Source organism: Larus michahellis, chromosome 1 (genome assembly GCF_964199755.1).
Source record: "Larus michahellis chromosome 1, bLarMic1.1, whole genome shotgun sequence".
Classification (NCBI taxonomy): domain Eukaryota; kingdom Metazoa; phylum Chordata; class Aves; order Charadriiformes; family Laridae; genus Larus; species Larus michahellis.
Genome location: NC_133896.1, coordinates 137,064,586 through 137,089,355, shown reverse-complemented (window position 1 = coordinate 137,089,355; position 24,770 = coordinate 137,064,586). Strand labels below are relative to the sequence as shown.

At 41.3% G+C, this 24,770-nt stretch overlaps 1 protein-coding gene across 4 annotated transcripts in view; it reads right to left on the bottom strand.

The window, feature by feature from the left end:
• Positions 1 to 24,042, bottom strand: part of BCLAF3 (BCLAF1 and THRAP3 family member 3) — a 31,423-nt gene extending 7,381 nt beyond the window's left edge. For 2 of the 4 annotated variants that reach the window (XR_012589646.1, XM_074605292.1), the window contains exons 1-9: positions 23,299 to 23,448; positions 15,013 to 15,086; positions 12,390 to 12,968; positions 11,381 to 12,046; positions 8,936 to 9,114; positions 8,139 to 8,253; positions 7,892 to 7,955; positions 6,937 to 7,055; positions 4,899 to 5,013 (exon numbers count right to left, since the gene is read on the bottom strand). Coding sequence is in view for 3 of the 4 variants with exons in the window: in XM_074605292.1 (XP_074461393.1) it covers positions 4,899 to 5,013; positions 6,937 to 7,055; positions 7,892 to 7,955; positions 8,139 to 8,253; positions 8,936 to 9,114; positions 11,381 to 12,046; positions 12,390 to 12,968; positions 15,013 to 15,053 (1,878 nt within the window). In the remaining variant the exon portion in view is untranslated. Of the gene's footprint in view, positions 1 to 4,898; positions 5,014 to 6,936; positions 7,056 to 7,891; positions 7,956 to 8,138; positions 8,254 to 8,935; positions 9,115 to 11,380; positions 12,047 to 12,389; positions 12,969 to 15,012; positions 15,087 to 21,648; positions 21,685 to 23,298; positions 23,449 to 23,979 lie in introns of those variants that run through there. The other 2 variants (XM_074605306.1, XM_074605314.1) reach the window with 2 other exon arrangements.
• Between the last annotated feature and the right edge of the window lie 728 nt (positions 24,043 to 24,770).

Genomic DNA, 24,770 nt, shown 5'->3' with positions numbered 1-24,770 from the left:
TGTCACGCTGAACAGCTGCGCTTGAACAGCCATGGCTGCATAAAATAAAGCGCTCTCTCCAGCCACTCCCCTACCTGGGTATTTTGACCCTTTTCCAAGTGACAGCTATCTTGAGAGGATACAAACAGCTAAAATATCATTCTCTTCCATCACTGCATATGATTATAAATATTTATAGAAGCATAACATACTGGCATATACTACATTAAAGTCATCGAATGCAGACAGAAAGGACTTGCTAACAAACTCTTAGCAATCAAATTAATTTTTTTTATGGTCCTATGCTGTCGAACTCTGTTTTCTCAAAGGAAATTTTAACAGCTTCAAATACGTTTCAAGAAGAGTCTAAGAAGAGAACTCGCATGAAATATTTCATATATACTAACATATAATAATAAATGCATGCTTTGCTGTTTACATAATTTCTGTTCTCTAACAAAGTACCAAACATTTCCAGTGGCAGAAATACTTTAGGATATGCTTTCTAACACTGTTACTAATTTGAAGGGCTGGGGGGCCTATAAATGCAACAGAACAGTATTAGAATCCAAGTTAAATTTTAACTCAGATCTAAGCTAGCCTTTTTTTCTTTTTGAGAATATATTATTGCCTACAAGTCAACTATTTAGCTTCTTAAAATGCCTTGACACCAGGGGATTCAGCAGAGAACAAGAGAGGAAGAAAGACTTTATGAAATGAGATCAAAGTAGTCAAAATGGCTTTCCCAAGAAAAAAAGGTATGGAAAATTAAACACACAGAAGGAAAAACATGTCTGGAACTTCCCAGCTCCCTTCTCGTTTTAAGAATATAAAGATACTCCATGAAATCAAATTAACTTCCTCCATACAACACACAATTAAATCAGGAAGCTCCCTGTTGAAGTACACTCCTCCTTAAAGATGAGAATTCAGCAAGATGAAAAAAAAATTCAAGAAAACTTCCTGTTACAGTAAAAAATAAACCTTTGGGAATTAAAAGAAAGCTTGTCTCAACTAACTGTGAATACATCCCTCCCCATCCCCACCTCCCTCAAGATTTACGTACATTCATGGAAACAAAAACATTAGAACTACACTTAATGTACAGATACAGCAATCTACTCTTCAGGAATTTCCTAAACCAGGGGTTTTAAATGAAAAAAACTGGGGAAGTACAAATAGATACTTGTTCTGATCTTCTATTCTTTAGCTGTCCTCTTTGTCAATAGAGTGCAAGACTAGATGGACATTTCTTACAGTCAAGGCTAGATAGACTTGCACCTTCAAGACACAAGTTCTTCTCAACTTTCAAGCTCAACCCCCCAAATTACTGACTATTAACACAAGAAACACTCCCCTTCACTAGCCTGCTGTAAAGAGTGCTCATACTTTGCACTGCAAAGTTCATATTGGTTAATCATGGGATACCAAAAGTAGGCCAACCATGTCAATACCATTTCCATGTTTAATTTTAACCCAAATGATTAATATTGTCTATTTCGCAAGAGAGCGAAAAGTGGTGTTAATATCACATTTTGATAGTTTACTGTAAGGGCATTTTAATGTGACCAACACATTATCTGTTTTCATATTAGGCACCATCCCAGCATCAGATATGAGCTACTGATCAAGCTTTCAGTTTTCAAGCATCATCTTTTACCAATACTGATACGCACAGCTCCTCAAGCAACAGGGATAAAAACCACAATGAAATTTTACTAACGAAGATTAAAATGTGCAAATATTTATCCAATAAATTATTTTTTTTAAAAAAACCTGTGTTATAATTTAAGATGCTGCAGTGGTTTTCCTGTCAAATGCTCTTTTTTAAAGTTATTTTTGCCGTATTTTCTGAGCTTGGCAGTTGGCACTGTTATGTTGCCATTTGAAACCTGGATCTCTGATGTAATTTTCTTTTAGTATTTACCTATAAACAAGAGCAAACAAACCTTAGAGGAGTGTTGAAGGTTAGAGTTTTTGTTTTGGATTTCCAAGGGTTTGCTTTTAATATTACAGATGGAACTCTCCTCAGTGGTAAGAGATATCTATTGTGTACTTTTTCATGTGTTTTTCCACACCTTTACAATTTTGCCGATACTACATGCTATTGCTGCATCTCTTCTGCGGCATAAATCAGTGTCCCACAAAAACTGGAGAACTCTTAGACTGTAAAACCAACTGAACAATACCTACCCAAGAATCTGTAAGACAGAGCAAGCCCAGAGAAAGTTACTTTCTTCTTCAACAATTGTTATCGTAGCTCTTGCTTACGTTTCAAACTCTTCCTCATTTTTGCAGTTTGCTGAGCCCCAGTAATATATCCTTCATTTTAGGATATTTCCTATTTAAAAAGGTGTGATCAACCCAGAATCAACGTTCTCGTGACCCATCAAGCCACTTCTTAAATCCAATGCATTGTTCCCTGAACACACTGTCTTTTAGTCTTGGTCCCTATACTTTTCAAGGTGCCTGGCAGTGTTCACACCTGAACCATCCTATTCTGATGCAAGACTCTCTGAATGGCAAATTCCAAATGTTTGTCCTCTTGCAGAAAGCAGCTACAAATGGTCTTTACCTTCACTCATTTCTAAGGCTGCATTCAACCCTACTAATATTACACTTCCAAACAAAGTAGCAGTGAATACACTCATGCAGCTCTGAATTTATTACAGAAAACCTACTCAAGACAGAAACGATACATGTGGCTGAAATTATAGTTGGCTGCTTGGATGCCGCTCCACTTAACTCCTACAGCTAGCAGCTCACAGGTATGGAGATTGACCTTGAACTGTAAGGACAAGCTCTTCTCCTATCACATCCAGTCCTGAAGAACTCCTTCGAGGAAAGCCATTTTCTTACACAACACGTGTACATGTCATGGGAAGTGCCACACTACTGGAGCTAGCTCATTCAGCTGAATTATTTGCACTGCCTCAGATATGAGTTAGCTGTATTGGTGATCTGCTCTGCCCAGGAAAAAGACTACCCTCTTTCTGCATTACTTTACATATTGAGTGTTAGGCATACTAGATAAACAGGAAAACAGGCAAGGGGAGCAGAAGAATCAAAAGGCAAGAACAGAAACAGAGATGCAATTAAGACGTGCCAATTAAAGTACTGCAGACACGTTTGCAAAATGTCTTTAAGCCCTCCAAGCCAGTTGGCAAGCATTGATTAATCTTTACTGACAAATGTGGATGGCAAACTTAAATATTTTATTTTCCCACTTGTCTGCAAATGGGCTTCTGCATGGTTGACTTCATGAAGAGTCATTCCTTCCTTAGGATGCCTTGCCTTTGTAATACCCATGCTTTCACAGCTACTGTTGTTCTGAACGGATAACTCCTTACTGCAGTGCAGGACTTTTTTAAAAACTGCATGTTTGCAGTTCGCTATTAGATATGAAAATGCGGTCTTCCTGAATCTTCAGCACATCTAAGAATAACTCAGTTTCTATTTCAAACTAACTCCCTTTTTATTCGCAATTACTGTATTACTTAATGAGCAATCACTATTTGGTTTTGGGTACTTCAATCTTAGTCCTAGGTAATATTTTTAATATTTTTTACTGTTAAAATCTTGTGTGATTTTACACTGAAAGACACACATCTGCAAGGCAGCTACATTTCACTGTTAGTCAGAACTTTGACTAAATAAAAGCTGCTTTTGATATACCTCAGAAAAGTTTCATGGCCTTTTGGAACCCTGTCCATAGGTATTCATTACAATGTATAGAGAATGACAGCGTACATCAGTTTCCTCCTTATTTCGCACCCACCAGGGAAAAAAAAAGTTTTGGAATTATACTGCACACATTAATAAAGCGTTTCTAGTCTCACCAGTTTCCCCAAGTTAAACAAGTACAAACACTTGGAAACAAGACTACATTTATTTAGAAAGAATGTTCCAAAAGAGACAAATTCCTTTCTACCAAATCTAATATAACTGTCTTCCCCATTTCAGTATCGAAGCACATCACAGAAAGATAGCCTAAGAAAGAATAAGTGCCCAAACTAGCTTTGATAAACATAGTATCAAAACAGAGAAGCCATTTGAACATTCCATCCTCAGGAACATTATTTCAGACATTTCTAATTATTTCTGTGATTTGTCTTGTATTTTTATTTGGTTTTAGAGTAAGAGCTTTCTAGAACTTTTATCATAATGAGGAGAAACACTGTTTTAGTAACAATGCCACATACACAAAACAAGATTCAGACCTTCCCTTCCAACCACTGACAACTACAATGCAGGATAGTATTCTTTTTCTCAAACTGTTCCGCATTACCTCAAGTTATCTGCTTAATAACAAGGCCTTCTAATTTAGAGTTTAGGTAGTACATTATTAAGGGGAAGAAATGCAATATTAGGTACAAATTTCTTTTACAAAGCTACACGCAATATGAGTTTTTATTTCATAAAGTCCCTTAATCAATTAATTTCAGTAAGTCATTTGGAACACAAAATTTAGTTCAAAAGCTTAGTTTGACCTGTTCCTGCTATCCAATAAGAGATCTAAAGTTCACCACTTTATTTCTGGACTAGCTGAAAAATTGTTCTGGGTTCACCCAACATACTGATCTAAACCAGCTTTCTGAAAAAACAAATCCATGGCCACTTCGCCAGTAGCGAAGTTGTTATGGAACACTCCATAACTCCATAGATTTTTTTTTTTTTTGTATCAGCATTTAGTCAAAAAAGTGGTTTTAGCTCTACAGCTCACACTACTCGAACTGTGAAATTATGAGCAGTTTTATTGATGAGCAAAGCCTGAAGATAATAAAGGCTCACTTGAAATTCAAAAGGACAAGATAGCACAGATTGTTAAATTTACATCAGCATAGACAATGCAGAGAAAAATTAATTATAAACATAAGAACAACAAATGCAGAAGCTACTAATTCTACATTTAGACTTACCAGGTGAGGTTTCCCAATAAATTTCCTGAAAGGTGGCTTAATGAACCTCATAGGCTTTTGGAAACCATCAAGTTGAGAGTTTTGTAATTTTGAAAGATTACAGCTTTGGTGGTTCCTGATGTATATGTGTGGAGAGGGAGAGAGAAAACACAATTAAAATCTAAAGTCACAGCGTATCAAAACTCTATTTTACATGACCGTAGTCTAGCATCTGCATCATTTAGAAGTGCAAAGTAATGTTTTTTAGTTTTTTCCTAGGACATTCGACAAATTACTAGTCCTCTGACTAAACTCAAGCTCGAGTTGCACAGAATTATATAGTAAGCTGTATTTTCTTATGCAATTACATATTAACAGAGATACTGTGCCTCCTTGAAATCCTCACTATGCAAATCAAGTTTCCCTGGCTCACCCTGCCAGGTCTGCATGGCTGGTCATTGCTGCCCTCCACTGGTTGAAATGCTTTTTGCATTTCAGCAGGTTTTTTCCATAGTGTACTATCTTTAAAGTCGCCCAGAACTTTTGGTTTCATGAAATTCCAAACCCGACAGAAGCTCAGACAAATAGCTAGATGCTCCAGTTTCATCCTCAGCAAGCAGGATGCTCTGGCTTTGGGCTTTAGCTTGCTTTGCTGCTGTTTTTTGGGGGGTTTGGGGTGTGGTGTTGGTTTTTTTTAAGTGAGCGCGTTGCTAATACATATTTGTCCATAAACCTCTAAATAAAACATATATCATGAAAAGTAACTACTAGAAGTCAAAATTCATAGTTCAAGAAACATAGAAACAGTTTTCATAGCTGCAAAATAATTTACTAAGGCAAAAATAGAGGCACACTAGACAAGCTCATAAGCATTGCCAGTATCTCATATGCGAACAATGAAAAAAAACAAAACCAAAAACAATCTCAGGAAAATTCTACCTATTTCTCATACCATTACTGCCCTCAGCCACATTACATTGTCCACATTACTCTGACAGCATAACCCCCCCTCATGTCGAACTCCAGGACAGCCTCACTTCCTGAGGAAACTTGAGCTTCCCACTTTGAGGGGCATACACAAAAGGTAAGCAAGACAGTTACTGTGGAAGTGGCAAATAAAACCCTTCCCAGATAATCAGGCCAAACATACATTAGAGACATCATCCCAGGTACATAAAAGGCTATATACAACAGTCCAGTATTTCCCACACACACACACTTGATAACTTATACTTTTTTTGTTTAAAGACTGTCAAATACAAGAAGTATTTCTTTTGCAGCTTCACAAGTCAGTCTTCCCAAATGTGTGCATTGCCCCCTTTTGCCATTATAGACTGCATTTAAAATGAACAGACAGCAGCATATTAAGAGTGATCTACAAATCATGACAACAGTGTAGATACATTTTATTACACTCTGGCAATTCTTTAATCAACAATTCTTCTAACACAAATAAGTCATCTCTCTAATCAGCCAACCTCACAACATAAAAAGTGAAAGAGGATGACTGCGGTCAGCAAACACCTCTGGGGCAAACACCTTTAACAAACCTGTTGGAGGAATTCATAGCAGTAAAGCTATTCCAAAAATCTAGCTTTTCTTCATAAAATTCTCCAAGAATCAGAAAAATTCTAATTCTTTGTTAACATTCCACATGACATTACAAAACAACCAGGGCAACACAGCAATGTATTCATTCTAGAACACCTTTATGAAACTACAGAATACCAAGAGAATGTTGTTATACGGCACATCAAGGAGTTTAAAAATAGTTAAGCATCTTTAAATTAATTTCTTCCCCTCTTCCTATTCAGCGCTGCAGTTTAAGCTTGCTTTTCATTTTTTTTTCCTCACTGCAGCTTAACCTCTTTCAAGGCAACACTCCATTACAGAGTAGTTTACAATGTATGTCAGTTGAATTTCAGTCCGAGTCAAACTCAAAAGGACAAACTATGGAAAAGAATCACAATACACGTGAACATAACTGTGGAAGAGTCAAAAAATGAACACATGAGAGAACTACAGGCTTGGGCCAGCAAGACTGCTATTTGCTAATTACCTTGGAGTTACACCATCTACATGAAACACTCTCTCATCTTCATTCTTCAGTCTCTCTTTTCTCCTCCTTTCTATGTCATGCCGTAGATCGTTTGGATCTTCTAACACTCTCATAATGTTCTAGTTAAGAGAAAGGGTTAAAGTCAAGTTAGCTAGTAGTAACTAAACTGTCTTTTCAGGGGTTGCCTCCGGCATAGAACCTTGTTAACACAGTTCAACTATCGGCACATAGGATGGATGCACATCAAACCAAGGATCCGAAGTCCAAAACAGTAATAAAAAGTAGTCTCAAACAATTACCCTTTCTTGCACTATCTGCCTTTTTACAAGTGTCCAAAGAACAGCGAGCACAGGACTGGAATTCTGCATGGAGTTGCCAAGGCAAAAATATTCACGTAAATTCCAGCAAATCTTAAGAAGTTCTACTATTCTTAATTAAGTTTAATCTCCACATAACTGTGCTATAGAAAAAATGGTACCTAAATCACAGTAAGCATAGCTTGAAATGGGAAGACAGGAAATGTTACGTCCCTGGATGAAAGCATGGGATAAAATAGCATTCTGAGGAATTATGCGGATGTCGGGCCATTCTAGCATTAGGGTAGAAGAAACATTATGGCTTTTTCTAATCTCAGAGGGATAGCAAAAGCCACATGTCAGTTACCAAGCTAGTATTTGCACTATTTGAAAACAGCTAGGGGTTCAAGCAGCAGGAACAACCACACTACAGCTACTCTGGAGAACACACCTGCATTTTACTCATCAGTGAACACAGCATACTTGCACCATTGCGGTATCTGCAAGCATGCTCAAATGTGCATTTCCTTTAAAATAGTCAGAATTACTGATGGTCTTCAAAGCATGAAAACTGGCTTACCAAGAGCAAGGGGAAGATGTTGTTTACATTATATCATTTTAACTTACGGTTTGCCAAAAAAGTTAAGTAATCAAGATACCTGGGGAGATTCAGATGGCACAGTTCGTTTGTTCTGAAGTTCCGCTAGAGACATGTCAATCCTCCTAAAATGCAAAAATATTACATAAAAACAAGTACCATCACTATAAATAGCAAAAGCATTATTGACCAACTGCAGAATTCTTTATGGACTATGGGCAGGTAGTTAGAGTCAGTGAAAAAACACTTTATATTGTGGAAAGTCTACCAAAGATTAAATACCTTAATGCAAAAAGCACTTAAGTTACCTGTGAATTTCTGGATCCAGACGTATTTTAACTTCATTCATATTTGCAATTGGTTTATCCTGAATTTTTGAGAACCGTTCATGCAGAGTTATGTCAGAAGATGTGAAGTAATTTGCTGTGAAGAGATATTAAATACAAGAATGTTTATTTGTAGCATTTGAAACGAACAGTGGGAAATTGTATCTTCTAAAAGATTAACCCTTAAGGACACCAAGACAACTTCTGAGATTAAATGTCAAACTATTTCCACTTGCAGTTTACCACTCAGAAATGAAAGATTAGGTAAGCCCAACTTAGACATCCTTCTTATTTAATAAGATTAAGCTCAACAGAACGTTAACTATTTGTCAGCTCTATCATGGTAGTAGTCAAATGACTAGAATCTATAATTTAAGTTCAACACTGAACATGATGCAGCAATCTAAACACGAATTTGAAAAATTAAAGGAACTATATATAACTAGGAAGTTGTGACTACAGCAAAGCTCCTTTTTTCTTCTCTTGTTCCCGAACAAGTAGATTAGTCTTAAGTACTACCATAAAATTCTTTCGGCTCTAACACTCCACAATGATGCCCCTCTTATGGGCCGAGACCTTCTTAGAATCATTCTCCACCCAAACACTTGAAATCCTCAACCTACATTTTCCTTAAGCCAATATAGAATTAAGCCAAAATATAAATGCAGCCAAAAGCAAACACCTGAGATTTACAAGGACAGCATATCTAATTAATTAGATTTGGTTTTAATAATTATAAATACATAAACACACACATATACCCCAAATATTACAGCCACCTTTAACTTGATGGATAATTGTGATTATTTCCTGAGTAAATTCTCTTGATGGGTCGTTTTCAACATTTTGTGATACAGATTCCATGTGCTCAAACACGGGATGAAAATTTTCATTTTTCCTGCCAACAGCAACCAGATCATGTGACATCTGTCTCTCTGTAGTATGACTAGAAGCAGCCCTAGAATAAAAATTTGCAGATACTCACTTTTAAAATAATTCACTATATGTGAAAAACTTCAAATAAAGTAAAACAAAACAATAAATGGAGAACTTCATTTTAGGAATAAATGTGATGAAACCAAAATCTTATTTTGTTCCTTTTTTTTAATTAAAAAAACCTCATAAGATCACAAGGAAGAAAAGCTATAATAAAATACAAAGAGCCTACGCTCTCGGGAATCCTTGTTTCAGTGAAGTATGTAATAGAAAACTTGTGAATTTTAAACTTAATTCATCTACATTATCAAATAAAAGAGGCAAATGAAGATCCTGATCTACTACTTCAGTATAATTTTGGAAGGCAACTATGTGTGTGCCTTTGTTTATATGGAGCTACCAGACAATTTTCAAGAACAGTTCAGATATGTAAAAATCTCACAGCGTCTTTGGAAACTGAATTATCACTTGAGCCTAGTGAAACAGCTTTACAGTGGCAGTGTGTGAACTTAAGAATGTGTTTAGCATCTTTCTGTCAAATTTTACTCATTCTAAGTAAGTTTACACTCCAAATGGTTGCATGCTTAAGAGTTGTTTTGACAAGGAAGATAACACTTTAAAAATCCTGCTGTTCATGTTGCAAGGAAAATGCTTGTCATTTGGAAAGATAAAATGAGGACTCAAACAGCCCATGTAAAAACTCTATTTACTGTGCATTCTGCAAAGTGATTATGTGCCGGCCCATGCTGTATTTGAAGCATGCAAGACTAGAGTTTCATACAAAAACTGTATCAGAAACATCCTCTAGCAGGTGCCAGAAGTTACCTATTTGCCCCCAGTAAATTGGAAATAAATGCATGCAAGAGGGAATCCGAACAATCTCAATTGTAGACTATTTGAATTATCTTCCCACTCCTCAGGTTTATAAAGAAAATATTCTTCTCAGCTGAATAATTTCAAGTCAGGTGTTTGTTAAATGCCTAAAGTAGGTAGCATGAATATTCCCAATCATCAGCTTCTGCAAAATTAGTTTGTTCTCCCCTCAAAAAAATAAAATATTTAGCACTTTGGGATGCAGAAGCAAGCCTTCCACACATTAAATTAGCTGTAATCAATGTAGTAGTTTCTTCAGTCCGCAAATAATTACCATGTCCATCGCGCATGACTTTCAAAAATAGCAGCAAGAGGCTACCAGATACAGGAATCATTCTGTGGGCTTTCAACAAAACCCAACAATGCTGAAGTTATTTTCCCTACATTATCATTCAGGAAGTTAAATGCTTGTCCTAGCGTGGGGCGGGGGGCATTACTCCGCTTCCCTTTCTTCAGTCTTTAATATTAGCCCCTTAGGTACAGGCAGTAACTTGTCTTTGTAACTCTCCACAGTATTACACGTTTCTGAAATATTGTAAAGGGAAAAAAATATATAGATGTTTTATTTATTTGGGACAAGAGGCAAAATACCTTTAAAATGAAGGCTGATCATTTTGGAAGGGAAGGTAATTGCTTCCAAAAAGGATTACTGCCATTATATGACATTCTTGCCTGCAACAGCAAGGCAACATACCAGAAAAACCTGCAAAAAACCACACAAACCAAGCTGCTTACTCTCTACCATGTATCCATCATCTAGATTTTCATAATATTATCATTTTTTTTCCAATTCAGCCGGCACTGAGAATGCTAAAGGCAACCAGAAGTATTACACAGAAGATAGACAGAAGCAGACTCTACTGCTTTTCAGTTCCGATGCCTCAACAGATTGCCACTTCATTTGTTACAATAAATAACATAACCCAGGGATCTCTAATTTTTCAACAGCTTTACTGAACTTGAGATCTGGAACATCTGAATGCGTGCCTGAGATTTAAGTAATTTAAAGGTTACCTGGTTTTTAGAAAAAATGAGGGATGACTCAGTCAAAAAAATGCCATCATATTCCAAAAGAAAGCACAGGACTAGGCTTTTCTGGTTTTGCTTTTAAATAAAAGTAACACATGTACTTATCATAAGCACCTTTTAACTACAGGTTTGTGTCAGGCGTATTTGCTCTTTCCACTTCCTACTATATCTGCATGAAATGAAGTAGGGAGTTTTTTTGGTTTGTTTTTTAATAGAGGTAGGCTGCGAGTTTCCAGTCTGGGCAAGTTAACTTTTGAAGTGAAATAAAAATAAAAAGGTACAACCTTAGTTTGTCCTGGTTACCTCTTAAAGAAACTGTGCTTTCCTCCAATATTCATAAACTGTAAAGAGAAAGGAAGGAAGAAGAGGTGAGAGGAAACCAATACCTGTACTTGGTCACCATTTTCTTCATATCCACTTTGATTGTGAGATGTTCCCTCCTACAGTTGACATCTGACATTTTCACATCTGAAACAGTATGATTTGACTCATGCTGGCTATCGGAGGAATCTACTTTTTTCCTGAATTCCCCTTCTTTCCTTACTCTTTCCTTCGGTTTGTTTTTAAAAGATCTCAGATCAACATCCGTTTTGGAAGAGTTAACGCAAGCATCACAGCCTTTCTTTGAACTATATTTAACAGGTACTTCGATGTGCCCTTCTTCAGTCCGTCTCGCTCTTCCACCGCTAAAGTAATCTAACTCTTTACTATTCCGGGCACCCTTAGAAGAACCATATTTCTGGTCTTCCTGCTTCACATACTTCTGAGCTCTATCGTCTGAAAAAGGCTTTTCCCCATCCAGATGCCTGCGCCGTTTGTGACTGTACTCATAGGCTATCTTTGTGACAGAACCCTCCGAGTACTCCCTTTCAGCCGACCGGTGGGACTGGGCACCCAGATTTCTTTGCTCCTCCTTTTCTTGGTAGGGTGGAAAAGAACGTTCTTGCTTCCACTTGGAATTTCTTGCTACTTCTCCACCGTCATACCTCTCCATTTCTTTAGCCCTTTTAGACGTGTGCCCATATTCTCTGTAATCGTGATCTTCAGGATACCTGTGTTGACATAAAGCAATTTACACTTGCACTAGAGAAGAAAGCGAGAACTTATATGTGCAGAATGTTGGACAGCAGAATGCGTGGCAAGTTAACCCATAATCCCTCACGCCAAGGTACAGATGTGCAGGGGCTCTTAAGAGGGAAATATTATCCTTTCATACTCTAGCCATCAATACGATTTACTTAAAAGACAAATACTTCACTACTACCAGTCGCCCATAATTAAACTACAAAGTGGCCAACGTGTTTCAAGGTGGATATCTTCAACTATAATGAAAACAGACTTTCACTTGAGGCTTTACACCACAATACCCAGGTTTTAATTATTTTATTCCTATACCTCTTCTGTAAAGAGCTCCTTGCCGTAAATTCATCAGAAACTCTTCTGGGTGACTGACCATACTTCTCTTCATGTAACCTCTGGTGCCTCAAGTCATCTTCATGCCATTTTCTTTCAAGTTTACATGAAGCCCCTAACGGTCTATGAAAAGGTTTCATTCCTTTTTCATTTCCAGTGACTTTGTAGTGCTCAAACGTGTATCTTTCTTCCATTTTGTGTTGGTAAAACGGACGATCGTGCTCTTTATATGGTATTTCCAAGTATTTTGGTGGTAACTGGCATCTCCTATTGCTTTCAGTTCTTTCAGATGAATGTGTTCTGTAGGGCTTATGACTGTAAGTATCTTCCATAGGAATTCTTTTCAGGTTTGGTGAAGGTGATCTGCGTTCATATATTCTCTGGTGGTTATTTCTATGAGGTGCAAACCTGGAATTGCTTTGTCCATATTTTTCATCTTCTATTCTCCAAGGCATTGGTTTCTTTGGGTCCTTACGAAAGCTTTTATATTCACAGTCATAATTAATATGAGCATGCCTTTGCCTATGGTGCTCTGGACTCCTAAATGCTGGAGATAAGGACCTAAGGCAGAAAACAAAATCCACTTTGAGTAGTCCCATAAAATTGAATCAACCTCTTAATGAGAACATCTATCTCCTAAGGAAGTACAGCTTAATACACAATTTCAATCAACTGGTAAAAAAATTTAAAACAGGCCAAAATATTAAAAAGTGTCATGTGCCTGTCTAGAGTACCAAGCTCACTTTCACTCTGTTGAAGGTTTTCATAGTAGAAATACTCACTCAAAATACTAGTCAGTCAATCATTTTTCTCTCTTTGCATTTTTTTCACTTAAAACTAAAAATAATTTCATATATATGAAGTTTCCACTACATTGAAAACAACTGTTAGACACATATTCACACTTCTCAAACGTTCCCTATCTTTTTCAGGGCCAAGAGAAAAAAAGCCGAAAGAAAAAAAACACATAAAGAAATACAAAAAAAAGAAAAATACCCCAACCTTTCAGGTTTGCTTTGCATGCTGTAACAACCCCAAAATCTGACTGAAAACATTCTAAAATATCCTATTTAAAGTGTCACACAGGTAAGCTTTTTCCTGCAGAGAAGACCGAGTTTGAGAAAGATGTTTTCGTCCTCTTGTGTAATCATGTGTACATGTACATACATGTATACCTATGCACTTCCACACTTACTGCAGCTTTTGCTATTAAAGATTCAAGCTAAGATCCACTCAATTGCATCACTCAGCTTTGCATTTTCACCTACAGTTACAAAAATGAAAGCAACCTGTCAAGTGTTTTTAGCCAAAATCTCCTTAAATAAAAAAAGCACAAGCCACTAGCATGAGTCAGAAAGTAATCTCAGACACAACAGTTCTGCTTGTATTCAAGTATTTGCTGGACACCCTTGATACACTCTTTAATAAAACCATTGAAAAATATAAGTTGAAAAAATGCAAGGAAACCACCTCCTCCGTACACATATTGCAGATGTACAATTTAGCATAACTATTTGCTCCCTTTCTGCAAATGAGCTCAAACTGAGAACCACAGATCTTCATAAAACTGTAGTGGCTAACGTCCAATAGCACCCATCCTGCTGCTGCCAGCCCGTGTTGTTCTAATTAAGGCTTGCATTTTAACAAGAGCTAGGGCATTTCTCCCTGTCTTCACTCAAAGGACATATTCACCATTATCGATCTGGTATGGAAGCAAATAGGATTTCTCTTTTTAAAAACAAACAAAACCACATTTTTCTGCGTTACCCAACAAACTCCCTTGGTCTTGGTCATCACAACTGAATTAGTCTGTTTAGAAAAGCAACCCAAAACCAGCAAAAAAGTAGTTTCATATTACATACTAATAGCTCTTGAAAGCTTAAAATTGTGTTCCAGCCTGCTAGCTTTAACACCTCAAATTTGCACTGCAAGTCCTAAAAATTAGGCAGGTAACTAATGGCACGAAGTAACCTGGATGTTATTCTGGTGATGTACATCAATGACACATGCTACTAGGCTAGCGTCCAAAGAGAAAGGCACCGACTCACGTGTTTTCACTTCGCTTTATACTGCAAAGCATATCTAACTGTGCTAAAGATCAATGTGCAGGTCAGCCCCAAAGGCTCAGAAAGCCTAAGGCGTTTGAACTAAGAAGGTTTTTTTGTGGTTTTTTTTTTTTCTGTGGGTGTTTTCTTAAAAAAAGTCAGCCAGGTCCTTCCTGTCTACCAAGAGGCAAAACAGGAATGAGCTACAGACATGAAGTGCAGCAGGTGGTGTTTGAGTAAAATTAACCTTAACTAGTTTGGCTAGGTTTTGTTCTTAAGGTAGTTCCAAGTCCGAAAACATGCAAACTGAACAAAGTTCTTGGCAGACAGCAAAGCCTTAACACCTCCATCTTAAAAAAAAAAATTCATAATAATAAAATTGTGAGTTGGGAAACAAAATTCAGAAGCCTTTCAGTTTGGAAAGCAAATTATAATTTCTAGAATACACTTAACAAATTGCAACTCTCGATGCAATTTTCCTTCTTTTATGCAAGTTTTAAGTCCTAGTTATAAATCCTTATATAGACCAACATTTCAGAACACAAGTTATAAATATTTACCTTGGTTTCCATCGTGGTGATCTTGATCTAGATCTTGTCATCTTCTCTCACGTGTTTATGTGAGTTTCTTGAAGCTGTAAAAATGATACAATTTACTACTCTGATAACAGAATTGCACTACATATTACAACAGGGACAGTTGTTTTTGATGCTTCAAGGTTGGGGTGAGGGATATTTTTAGGATATTTTAGGATGTTTTGCTTTTACCTCCAATTCCCATTTTAAGGCAAGTAACATTTTTACTAATTGTTGACCTTAGAACACAGCTTATTTTCTTTATAAAGGTTTAAATATTTGACACCATTGCTCCCTTTTTCTCTCCATTTTGTAATGCTGTCTATTCACTCTGTTTTTAAATGTTAATAATCTCACAAGCAAGCTGCAGCAATTGAAAAAGTGCTGTAATTGTTAGCATGCATTAAATGCTATAGATGGTAGAGGGAGGAGATACACTCAGCTTTAAAACCAAGTTTACACAGAAAAATATTTTTGCATCGAGTTACATTCTGGACTTCATATATACTCAGCTTCAAATTTGTAATATACACAGATATTTTCACATGGTCACAGACCTCCTGTAAGCTTTAACTGCTCCATCAATTTGCAACTACTGTATCATCACACACTTCATCCAAAAAACTACCCATGTACTTTTTGTTTTTATACTTAACTTGTTGATAACCTACTACCTAGACACACATTTAAGTATACAGTGGATGCACTATGACAGAAACAACTGCTCCTGAACCCCAGAAGTAGCTCTGGGCATCTCTTCTCATAAAAGCTACGGAAGAATGAGAAAAATACCAGTGCAATCTACTCTTCTTTGCAAAACAATACTAGAAACTTAGAAAACAAGTGATGAAAGGATATACAAACTCACCAGTAATGTAACTGGTGAACAGGAATGGAACCGATTATTCATTATGTAGCAGACACAAAGATTAAAGCAGAGTGAAATTATCAGGGAACTGGTTAAAAGTTGGAATTTGGACCACATGCTCATGTCTACAGCTCCTAATTACAACATGATGCTGTAAAGGCCAGAAATATAAATAGATACAAAAACAGATCCATCAACAGCTCTGAAATTAATGAACAACCAGTCACTTGAAACTGGAAGAATACACACAGGTCAACGTCACTCTACACATGCTGTGGTATTTTTTTGTATGTATTTGCTCACAGACACTCATGGAGAAAGAAAATGAGTCTGGACTGGTCAAGTATGGCCTTTGTGACACTCCCAGTACCCAAATCATTTCTTTAACAGAATCTTTTACTTGACCAACTAAAATTGAAAGGGGAGAAAAAAAACAGCAAGCTTTAAGGCACAGAAGAAACCTGGAGAAGTCGGTGTGCACCCACACACCTGATCCATTGCCTCGCCCACACATCCCCATCGTTGTTCCCCCACCATTGTTCAAATAAAGTACTACCCCTTGTTCTATCTGATATTTTTGTACAATTAGCTCATGGCTAAAACAGCAGTATCTGAGGGGAGAGCATACAGCATGCTTCTGATGTCTACCACCACAGGTGGATGTTAGACAAGTCATCCAGTACATTTCAGAGTGATTCTGGAAGTGTTCAGTTCCTGCTCTTTAAGTTGCACCATAAGCTAACCAGACAATTATTTGCAAGACAGAGCAACAGCATCATTCTGGAGAAAACTCCCTTGAATTCATTTTTTTGAAGTCTCAAAAGTCTCCTGTTTACTATAAGACTATTTACCCTGCCATGAATCTTTCCATGAGACAAGGCATGAAGTTGTAAGAAGCGTTGCAAAGGATAGTGAAGGAAAAAAACAAACCAAAGTACCCCAAAGACAGCATATAATATTTGTTCCCTGAACTTTCAAATATGAAGTTAGGATTGCCTCTTAAATCCTAAAGGCATATATCTGAGGACTGCATGGCATGAATTAACTTCAGGCCCTTTGCTTACTCTACGATCATACTAGCCAAAATTAAATGTGATGCTCCAATGACAATACTCATACTATTTTTCAAAGAAAAGCACTATTATCACCAACATATTTTCCTATTTCTCACCCATGAAAACACACCTTACCAAACTGAACAGTACTTCAGAAACAAAAAAACCACACCCCCCAGCCAACACATTTCAAAGAGAGGTGCATGTACCCCAGGCTTCACTACTACCCTCTCTTCTTGTAAACTTTAAAAAGTGTCAGTGTTTTACAGGCCATTCAAATCCATTCTTAATCTTCCCTTCAGTTCTGAACTTTATCCTTCATTTTCAAGTGAGTATGTAAGCACCAAAAAGACAAAAGTACCATTAAACCTCACCCAACCATCGTACAGAACCTGATCTGCCAGGATCTCTCATCGCAGACTGATCAAGCTAGAAACTGAACATACAAAATGAAAGATTCCTTATTCTTTCGAGACTGGCTAAACAATCATTACTAAAACCATGAGAAAGACTGTGACAGCATGTTCTAGATCTTGCCTTAGGATAAAGAGACTACTGTAATTTCCAATGAAGACACTCCTTTTGTTTAGTGGAAAAAAAGCGTTCATTTGTTTCAATGCGCTGCCTAAAAAGTGACCCACGCAATATGGTTTCCCCACAAGCGAGATTCAAGATGCAATACGCAGCATACGAAGAAGGCAGCAGACACTCGACCCCAATCAAGACTCCCAAGTGTAACACCAGAATCACAAATTAATCTACACAGAATTCAATTGCTAAATTCAAGTTTAAAATCATCTCACCTAGACCAGCAATACGGTTCCACACCAAAAGCAAGCTTTTTGTAGGATGGTCCCAGGTAGCAAGCCTGCGTCTAGCAGAATTACTTAAAGCAAGTGAAGGCCCTATGGCTCCCAAGTCAGCCACCCAGATGCTTCTGAAAGGCCAGGTCATGTTGGAGCAGAGGCCCCAGGACCTGCTATGCTCTGCGTTCTGAATTTCACCATGTCCTCCTGCTGTACTTTATGGGATGCTGTCACTATGAAAACATAAAGAACTACTTTTTTTAACCAGGAAGCAGTATTATTAGGCTCATAGTGCTCCTTGTGTTTGTTGTGTTACAACAATAAGTGGCTCACTGGAGGAGTTATAAGTAACTGTGCTTAGATAGGTTTTAAATATTAATGGAAACCCCACCTTTTATTTTCTTTTCCTTGACTTTTGGAATTAGAATCAGACAACTTGCCTCTCAGAGGAAATGGCCTCAAGCCTGCTGCCAGCTCTCCTTTGATTCTGCCCTCGAGAGATCAGTGCTTTGGCAAGTACAAAATTCTTGTGGTATCTATCTACTACAAACCTGAAAGGAGTATCTTGAGAGAATTAACTTGAAAATGACCAGAAATCACATGGGATGTGCCACATTCTTTCAGAAAGGCTATAAATTTTTTAACAGCTTGCTCTCCTGAACAGAATTATCTTCAGTCTCCTTGATTTTTCTCCAGCATGAAACACAAGAAATCACAAATGACTGCAGTGGTCCGGCTGAATGGAGGGGAACTAGAGCTCCTCCTAATGCAAAGAGCCTCACACCAGCAAGCCCCAAACAGCTAAAACCTTGCAGATAGTGCACGGACTGAGTAGAAGTAGTTAACTCTCCTGTAAACAGACCATAAATACGTGGACTGCTTTACATGCCTTTTGAGTGCCTTTCATCATCTACAACAGGTCACGGAAGAAACCCTCTGCAGGACACGCAAAGGGCAGGTCAACAGCAGTAGTGCTCACCATCAAGAAGCTGCTCTTCAACTGACATTTCACCTGCAGTGAAGGGAGATGTCACTCCTCACCCCTTTCTAAGGGACTGCCCGACCGCCATCGCCACTGCCTCTCAAATCTTTTAGAGAAGGAAAGGATAAGCAAGTCTTTCACAGGTTGGGTCACACAGCAGACAGGAAGACAGACACTGACCCTTGCTGCAAAAACTACCCAGCTCACTATTCTCTCGCTCTGCCCAAAAAGATAAGGAGTAGAGGCAAGCTTTTCATTGACTGTCTTCTAGGCAGGGGATCAACTGGAAGCGGCAAGGGACATGCCAAAGCATGTATTGCTGCAGTGTCTGTCAAGAAAGAAACCAGGAGAGTTTCGAGACCAGAGAGTCTCAACACCAAGACAGCCAAGTATTTGACAGAAATACAATCAAATTAAAAGTTCAACTGCAATCCAGACTTGGGCAGGGGGAGAAAAAAAGAAAAAAAAAAAAAAAAAAGGAAAGATCTTGAAGCCCACAATACAGAGAGCCATTTACCCTATCCTTAAGTGAAAAGTATAGAACTGGCAACTGTTCTAGTAGCTAAATTAAAACAGCCGATTCAAAGGCTGTCCCGTGCAACTCCCACCACAGCCACTGTCCAAGCAGGACACAAGCCTGGCATGTTCTTGCCCACTCAGCTTCCAAGCAAATCTTATCACCTCCAACGGCAAATGCCCAGGAAAGAGCATAAGAACAGAGAACATCTCCCAGTAAACCAGCCTCAACGTTTCTGAGCCTGCAACAGGACTTCACATCTCCTTTAGCCAATGTTTCCCAGACTGACTTGGGTACAATCACCACAGGCAGAGGCTACCAGTGCTGTGCTAGGCCATGCATATACCCATTTCTCCCCAATTTTTCTACCAAGCATCTTCAACGACAAACCACAGCTCCCAGCTGACACCTTCATCCACCAACCCCAGTCCTGCAGGGGCTGGAGGAAGGATGTCACAAAGTGTGCAGCACAACCCTGCCACATGCTCCAGCATTGCTGCCCCAGCACCAGAGAGGTGCCTGGAGCTGAGTTACAACTCTGCCAGCCCAGGGAGGTGACACCCAACTCAAGGCACATCGCCTCAGGGCGGGACATATGTGACAGGTTTGAAAACTATGAGCTGGAACAGCTGTTTAAGTCAAGGACACACACCCCAGCTGAGGCAACTGAAACTCAGCTGAGGAATTTCTAAACCATTCTCTCTTTTAGACAACACTGCACGTAACAGATCAATGCAAACGACCGAGATCCAAATTTCCATCCTCAGTTTCCTCACAGCTCTCCAATATTCAATGAGCGCTTGTTTTGTTTACAGATCCCTTCTCCTGGGCTTTTGTCACTCCCACAGCACCTTCCGGATCTTCAAGGTTATGCTTCGAATCTCCAAAATATTTTGTAGCGGGTCTGGTGCCACCACCCCCAGGTCACTGCAGCCTCAGAGGCTGAATCCACCACCCCACCACCACCAGGGAGGTGACAGGGCTATTCTTTCCACCCCCCTCCATTTTCCCTTTTTCTTGCCATGCTGTATTTACCAAGTTTCCTCATCAGGTCCACAGCATCTCCCCAGGCAGCTGTGGCAGCAGGACTAGGAACCTTGGGCAGTGATGGCAGAAGGCAGCACCATGAGCCCACTCTCCTGACCAATGTGCCACGATCCAAGGAGCGTGGTGAGCTCCAACACTCCTGTTCGTCTGCCAAGAGACAGGGTCTCCCCAGCACCAGAACCTCCCCTCTGGCCTCCTGAAACCGCAGCCACTTGTGGCTTTAGAGAATTTTTTGTCCTCCTCCTCAGCTTTATCCTTTTTCTTTGGCATAAGTTGGGGAAGACAGGCTTTACACGGGTTGTATCCCAAATACCAAGGATCTGTTAACAGACAACCAGGCCTCATGCTAGCGAGGTAACCATCCCACGCAGGGGCAGCATGTGGGCATCACTCTCCTCTGCTTGCTATACAGAATAGATAGATATAAAAATGATTTTTCCCCCTTCAACTCACAGTAGGATGAAGACCTACTACAGAAAGTACAGGCCTAGCTAGAACATACAATATTTCCTAAATTAACCACGAAACAAATTTTAAGCAATTCCTAGGGATACATAGAAAGTATTCCCCTGACCCTGTGTATTTGAGCAAAAGAATAAAAATAACTGAGTAGATCTACTGAGCGTGTAACTTAAGCTCAGTGTGCTCTCATTTAAAACCAACCCATATAATGACACTAATTAGCAGGCGATGCCTCACCTTTGCAGAAAAACAGATTACAATGCCAACTTGGAAAGAACGAGCGGGATAAATCTGTATCACATAATAAACTACGTATTTCACTCTCAAAAAAAATTTTTTTTTTTTTAACACCAAGAAAGCACAACCCATAAACATACTGGTAAGCCATTTCTATAATGCACTGAATTAGAGGCCTTTAACACCCGCCTATTACAGAGCCTTAAATGTCACAGCACCATCCCCAGCCGCTTCTGCCTACTGGTTTCTACAGGGACACCAGAAGCATGTGAAATCTGCTCCTGTCATAGTCCCAGAGACAAACCACAACTTACTGCCTACAGAAAGCTCTCCAACATGTACAAACCATAATGGAGACCTTTGTTTTTTAACCAAAAGTCACAAAACCACCATAAAACCGAAAGAAAACCCTTATTTATTCAGAATTGCCAATGCCACGCAGCAGCGCTGCCAGGAGGCCGGGAAGTCCAGGCTGCCTTCCCCAGCCACACTGGAGAAATGAGCCCTTGCTGGAAGGCTCCCAGCACATTTCCTGCCTTCCCCACAGACAGCGAGCGCCTGCTGCCACACAAGAAGGAGAGCAAACCTAACTGCATGCAAACACACCGCTCGCCAGTTTGCTGCGACACCAATCCAGCCTACGTTACCTCCTGACAGGTGAACACCCACAAGGCAAGACTGCACCGAAATCAAGCCCATCTCATCACAGCGCAGGCAGAAGGAGAGTTGGTTTGATCACTCTTACAAAAGCGGTGTGGCAGAAATACCAGTTATTTTGCTGAAGGCAGATGTGGAGGAGTGCATGGACAGTCATTAAGACAGACAGCTGTTTATCAGTATAACAGGGTGTGCCTCTAAAGGAAGTTAATTAATTTTAGCTCACCTCATCAACACCAATATTTAAAAAAAAAAAATTACCAGAAAAATCCTCATAGCTTCTGATTAGTCCTTCAGAATGGAAAGATGAAAACAAGGGGAAAGACTTAGTCATCCATGTTCTCTGCCCCTCTCTGCCCAGCCCTGTGTCTCACAGCCTGCCACAACGCGGCTTCCGTCACCAGAGATCCTTCCATGCCTTTTACATATTTCTTCCCCTCCCTTCCTGGCATCCTCTTTCCATGCTCTTCCTCCAGCAATCCACACCCAGCAAAACTTTCACAGAAGATTCACTTTTCCTTGAGGCCCACAAACACACAAGGTAAGCAGGTAATTAAAATCTCCCAGCAATTTGAGTAGCCTTTGTTTTAAACCCTTGTAATTCAGGAACCTAAACTATATTTACAAGTGACTTGGGGCATTTAAGAATTGCGAGAAAAATTAGGTGTTGCTGTTCTGGATGGAGTTGAGCCAAGTGAGGCGACTGCTGTCATTGATTCCTCCCAAGACATTACTGCCCCCTCAGATGCATATGAATTGTGCACAATAAACTAAACCAACCAAAGAAGTATCAGAAAACACAGACTGGGTCAAATCGGCACCAATTCATCTTGCTTTGGTTTGACTCAACCCTGAAAATGTATTAAGCTAAACCAAAGACACACTGGAACGAGCATATGACTGCTATACAAAGCCTGCACTGCTTTATTATAAACACACTAACTGGTATAAACCTGTGTGGAGCCACATATAAATTACCAGGAACAGGGACTGCTGCTATTTATGCCTTGCTCACCTCTGAGGAAAACGCTGTCCTTACAGCGGCGACCTCAGCTCAGCTCCGCCGTGCTCTGCCCGGCGGCTTCACGGCAACAAGGGCTTTCTGGAACCCTCAGGACGCGGGGGCAGCCCCACGGCACCTCTCGTCGCCCCTGCCCCGACCTTCGCTCCCGGCCCTGCCAAACCTCGCCGAGGGCGTGAGCTACATGCCTCGAACCGCAAAACACGCACACATACCCAGGCGGGGAGAGGCGGGTGCCGGACGCCGCTGCTCCAGGCTACCCAGGCAACAGCAGATCCAAGGTGGATCCAGCGGAATCCCCCCAGACCTCCTGTCCCCGACCAGCACCTCCCGGGTCACTGCGAGGAACGGAAGCGGCGCCCCCCTCCACCGCCTCCCGCGGTGGGCGCAGCGCGGGGGGGAGGTGGTGGAGCCCCCGGGGCCCAGCCCGGCCCGCTCTCCCCCGCCCGCCGGGGCGGGGGATAGGCCCGGTCAGGGACAATGACCGCCGCCCCCAGCTCCCGACTCCGGCTGCCCTGCCCGCGGCACCGGCCAGGCCCCCGCCCCGCTGTCCCCGCTCACACCGGGCCCGACCAGGCCCCGCCGAGGCCGTGGGGCCGCCGCCGCCCCCCGCACTCACCGCCAGCGGGGCCGCTTCCGCTGCCGTCGCCTCCCGCCGCTCGCTGCGGCTGCGGCCGCCGCCCGCTCCGCCCCGAGCAGGTGCCCGGCGAGGAGGCGGGGCAGGTCCCGGCGGGCCGCACCGGCCGCTGCTGCTCCCCACGGGCGCGGCGGAGAGAAAGGGCGGGCAGAGGGCGGGCGCCCCGGAAGAGGAGGGGCGGGCGGGGCCGGGCGGTGGCGGCGGCACCTCCCTCTCCCCTAGCGGCGGCTCCGTGGCTTCCCGCCCCCCAGGAGCGGTCGCTCCCGTCCGGGCTAGGCGCTCTTGGGGGGAGGCACCGGGCAGCTCCGCGCCGGCCACTCGTTGCCGGTGGCGGCAGCGCAGAAGGGACGGGGTGCCCCGGCCCCTGGGGGCGTTGAGAGTTCTGAGGAGCCCCTCAGCCCCGTGAAGAGCCGACCCCACGCGCTACGCGTCCCACCCGCGCCCGGGGGAGCGGCTGCCGGAGCGGGGCAGGGCCGGAGCGGCGGGGGTTTGCTGAGGAGGGAGCGTGGCCGCGGTCCCGGCGGTCTGGGGCGGGAGCGGCTGGGCCAGGCGTCTCCCCGAGGCCTTAGGGGTCCGGCCCGGCAGCGAAGCCCCCTGCGGTGCGGGCGGAGAGGCCGCACAGCCGCCCGGGTGCGGCCTGCCGGTGAGGCGGCCATGGCTTACCTGTGAGGGGACGATGCTGCCGGGCCCGAGGCGCCTCTAGCAGGGCTCGGGTGGGGTTTTTTCCGAGGCTCTTTTCAAATTCCTGGAGTGGCCGTCCCAGTACTTCCTGCAGCGCTGCCCTTCCCCGGGAGACGGGATCGATCCCAGGGATCTGAAGGCTCCTCTCCAGGCGCTGGCTGTCAGTCATGGTACCTAGCAGGACAAACAGGTTTGGCGTTTGAGTGAGGGAGATTTCTCTTCAGCAGCAGGAGCACCCGCCGACACATACCGAAGCCCTTCCGAAATGGGAGTATCCTTATATGGTAGAAAACCACTGAGAAATAGATTTAAGGATCACGCAAAACCATACGCAAGAGGAGACACTTGCACTACCTAGATTACATTAGGCATCTGAGGCAGTTGGTGAAGGATGGTGAATACTAGTTCGGTGTGTTGTCAGATCAACTCATAAATATAAATTCGATTCTGATCAGGTGCAAGCACACGCTTTTGTTTTAGCCCAAGCACACAATTGATGTTGGTTTTGTATTTTTGCAGCAGCTGCGAGAAGATGGGCGATACCTGATATGGTATCGTTACAGCGGCACAGGCAGATGATATCTGATCTGGTATAAAGCTTGCCAAAACCAAGTTAGCCTGTCAACATTTTTTTTTTAAACAAGTTAATTTAAGCCCCAAAAAGAGCCAGAGTCAGCACTCTGTGATACACAGACTTGACATTTCTGACCCACCTCAGAGCCATAGTGCTGCATTTCCTGTATCATCAAACCATGGCCTAACAGGGTGAAGTT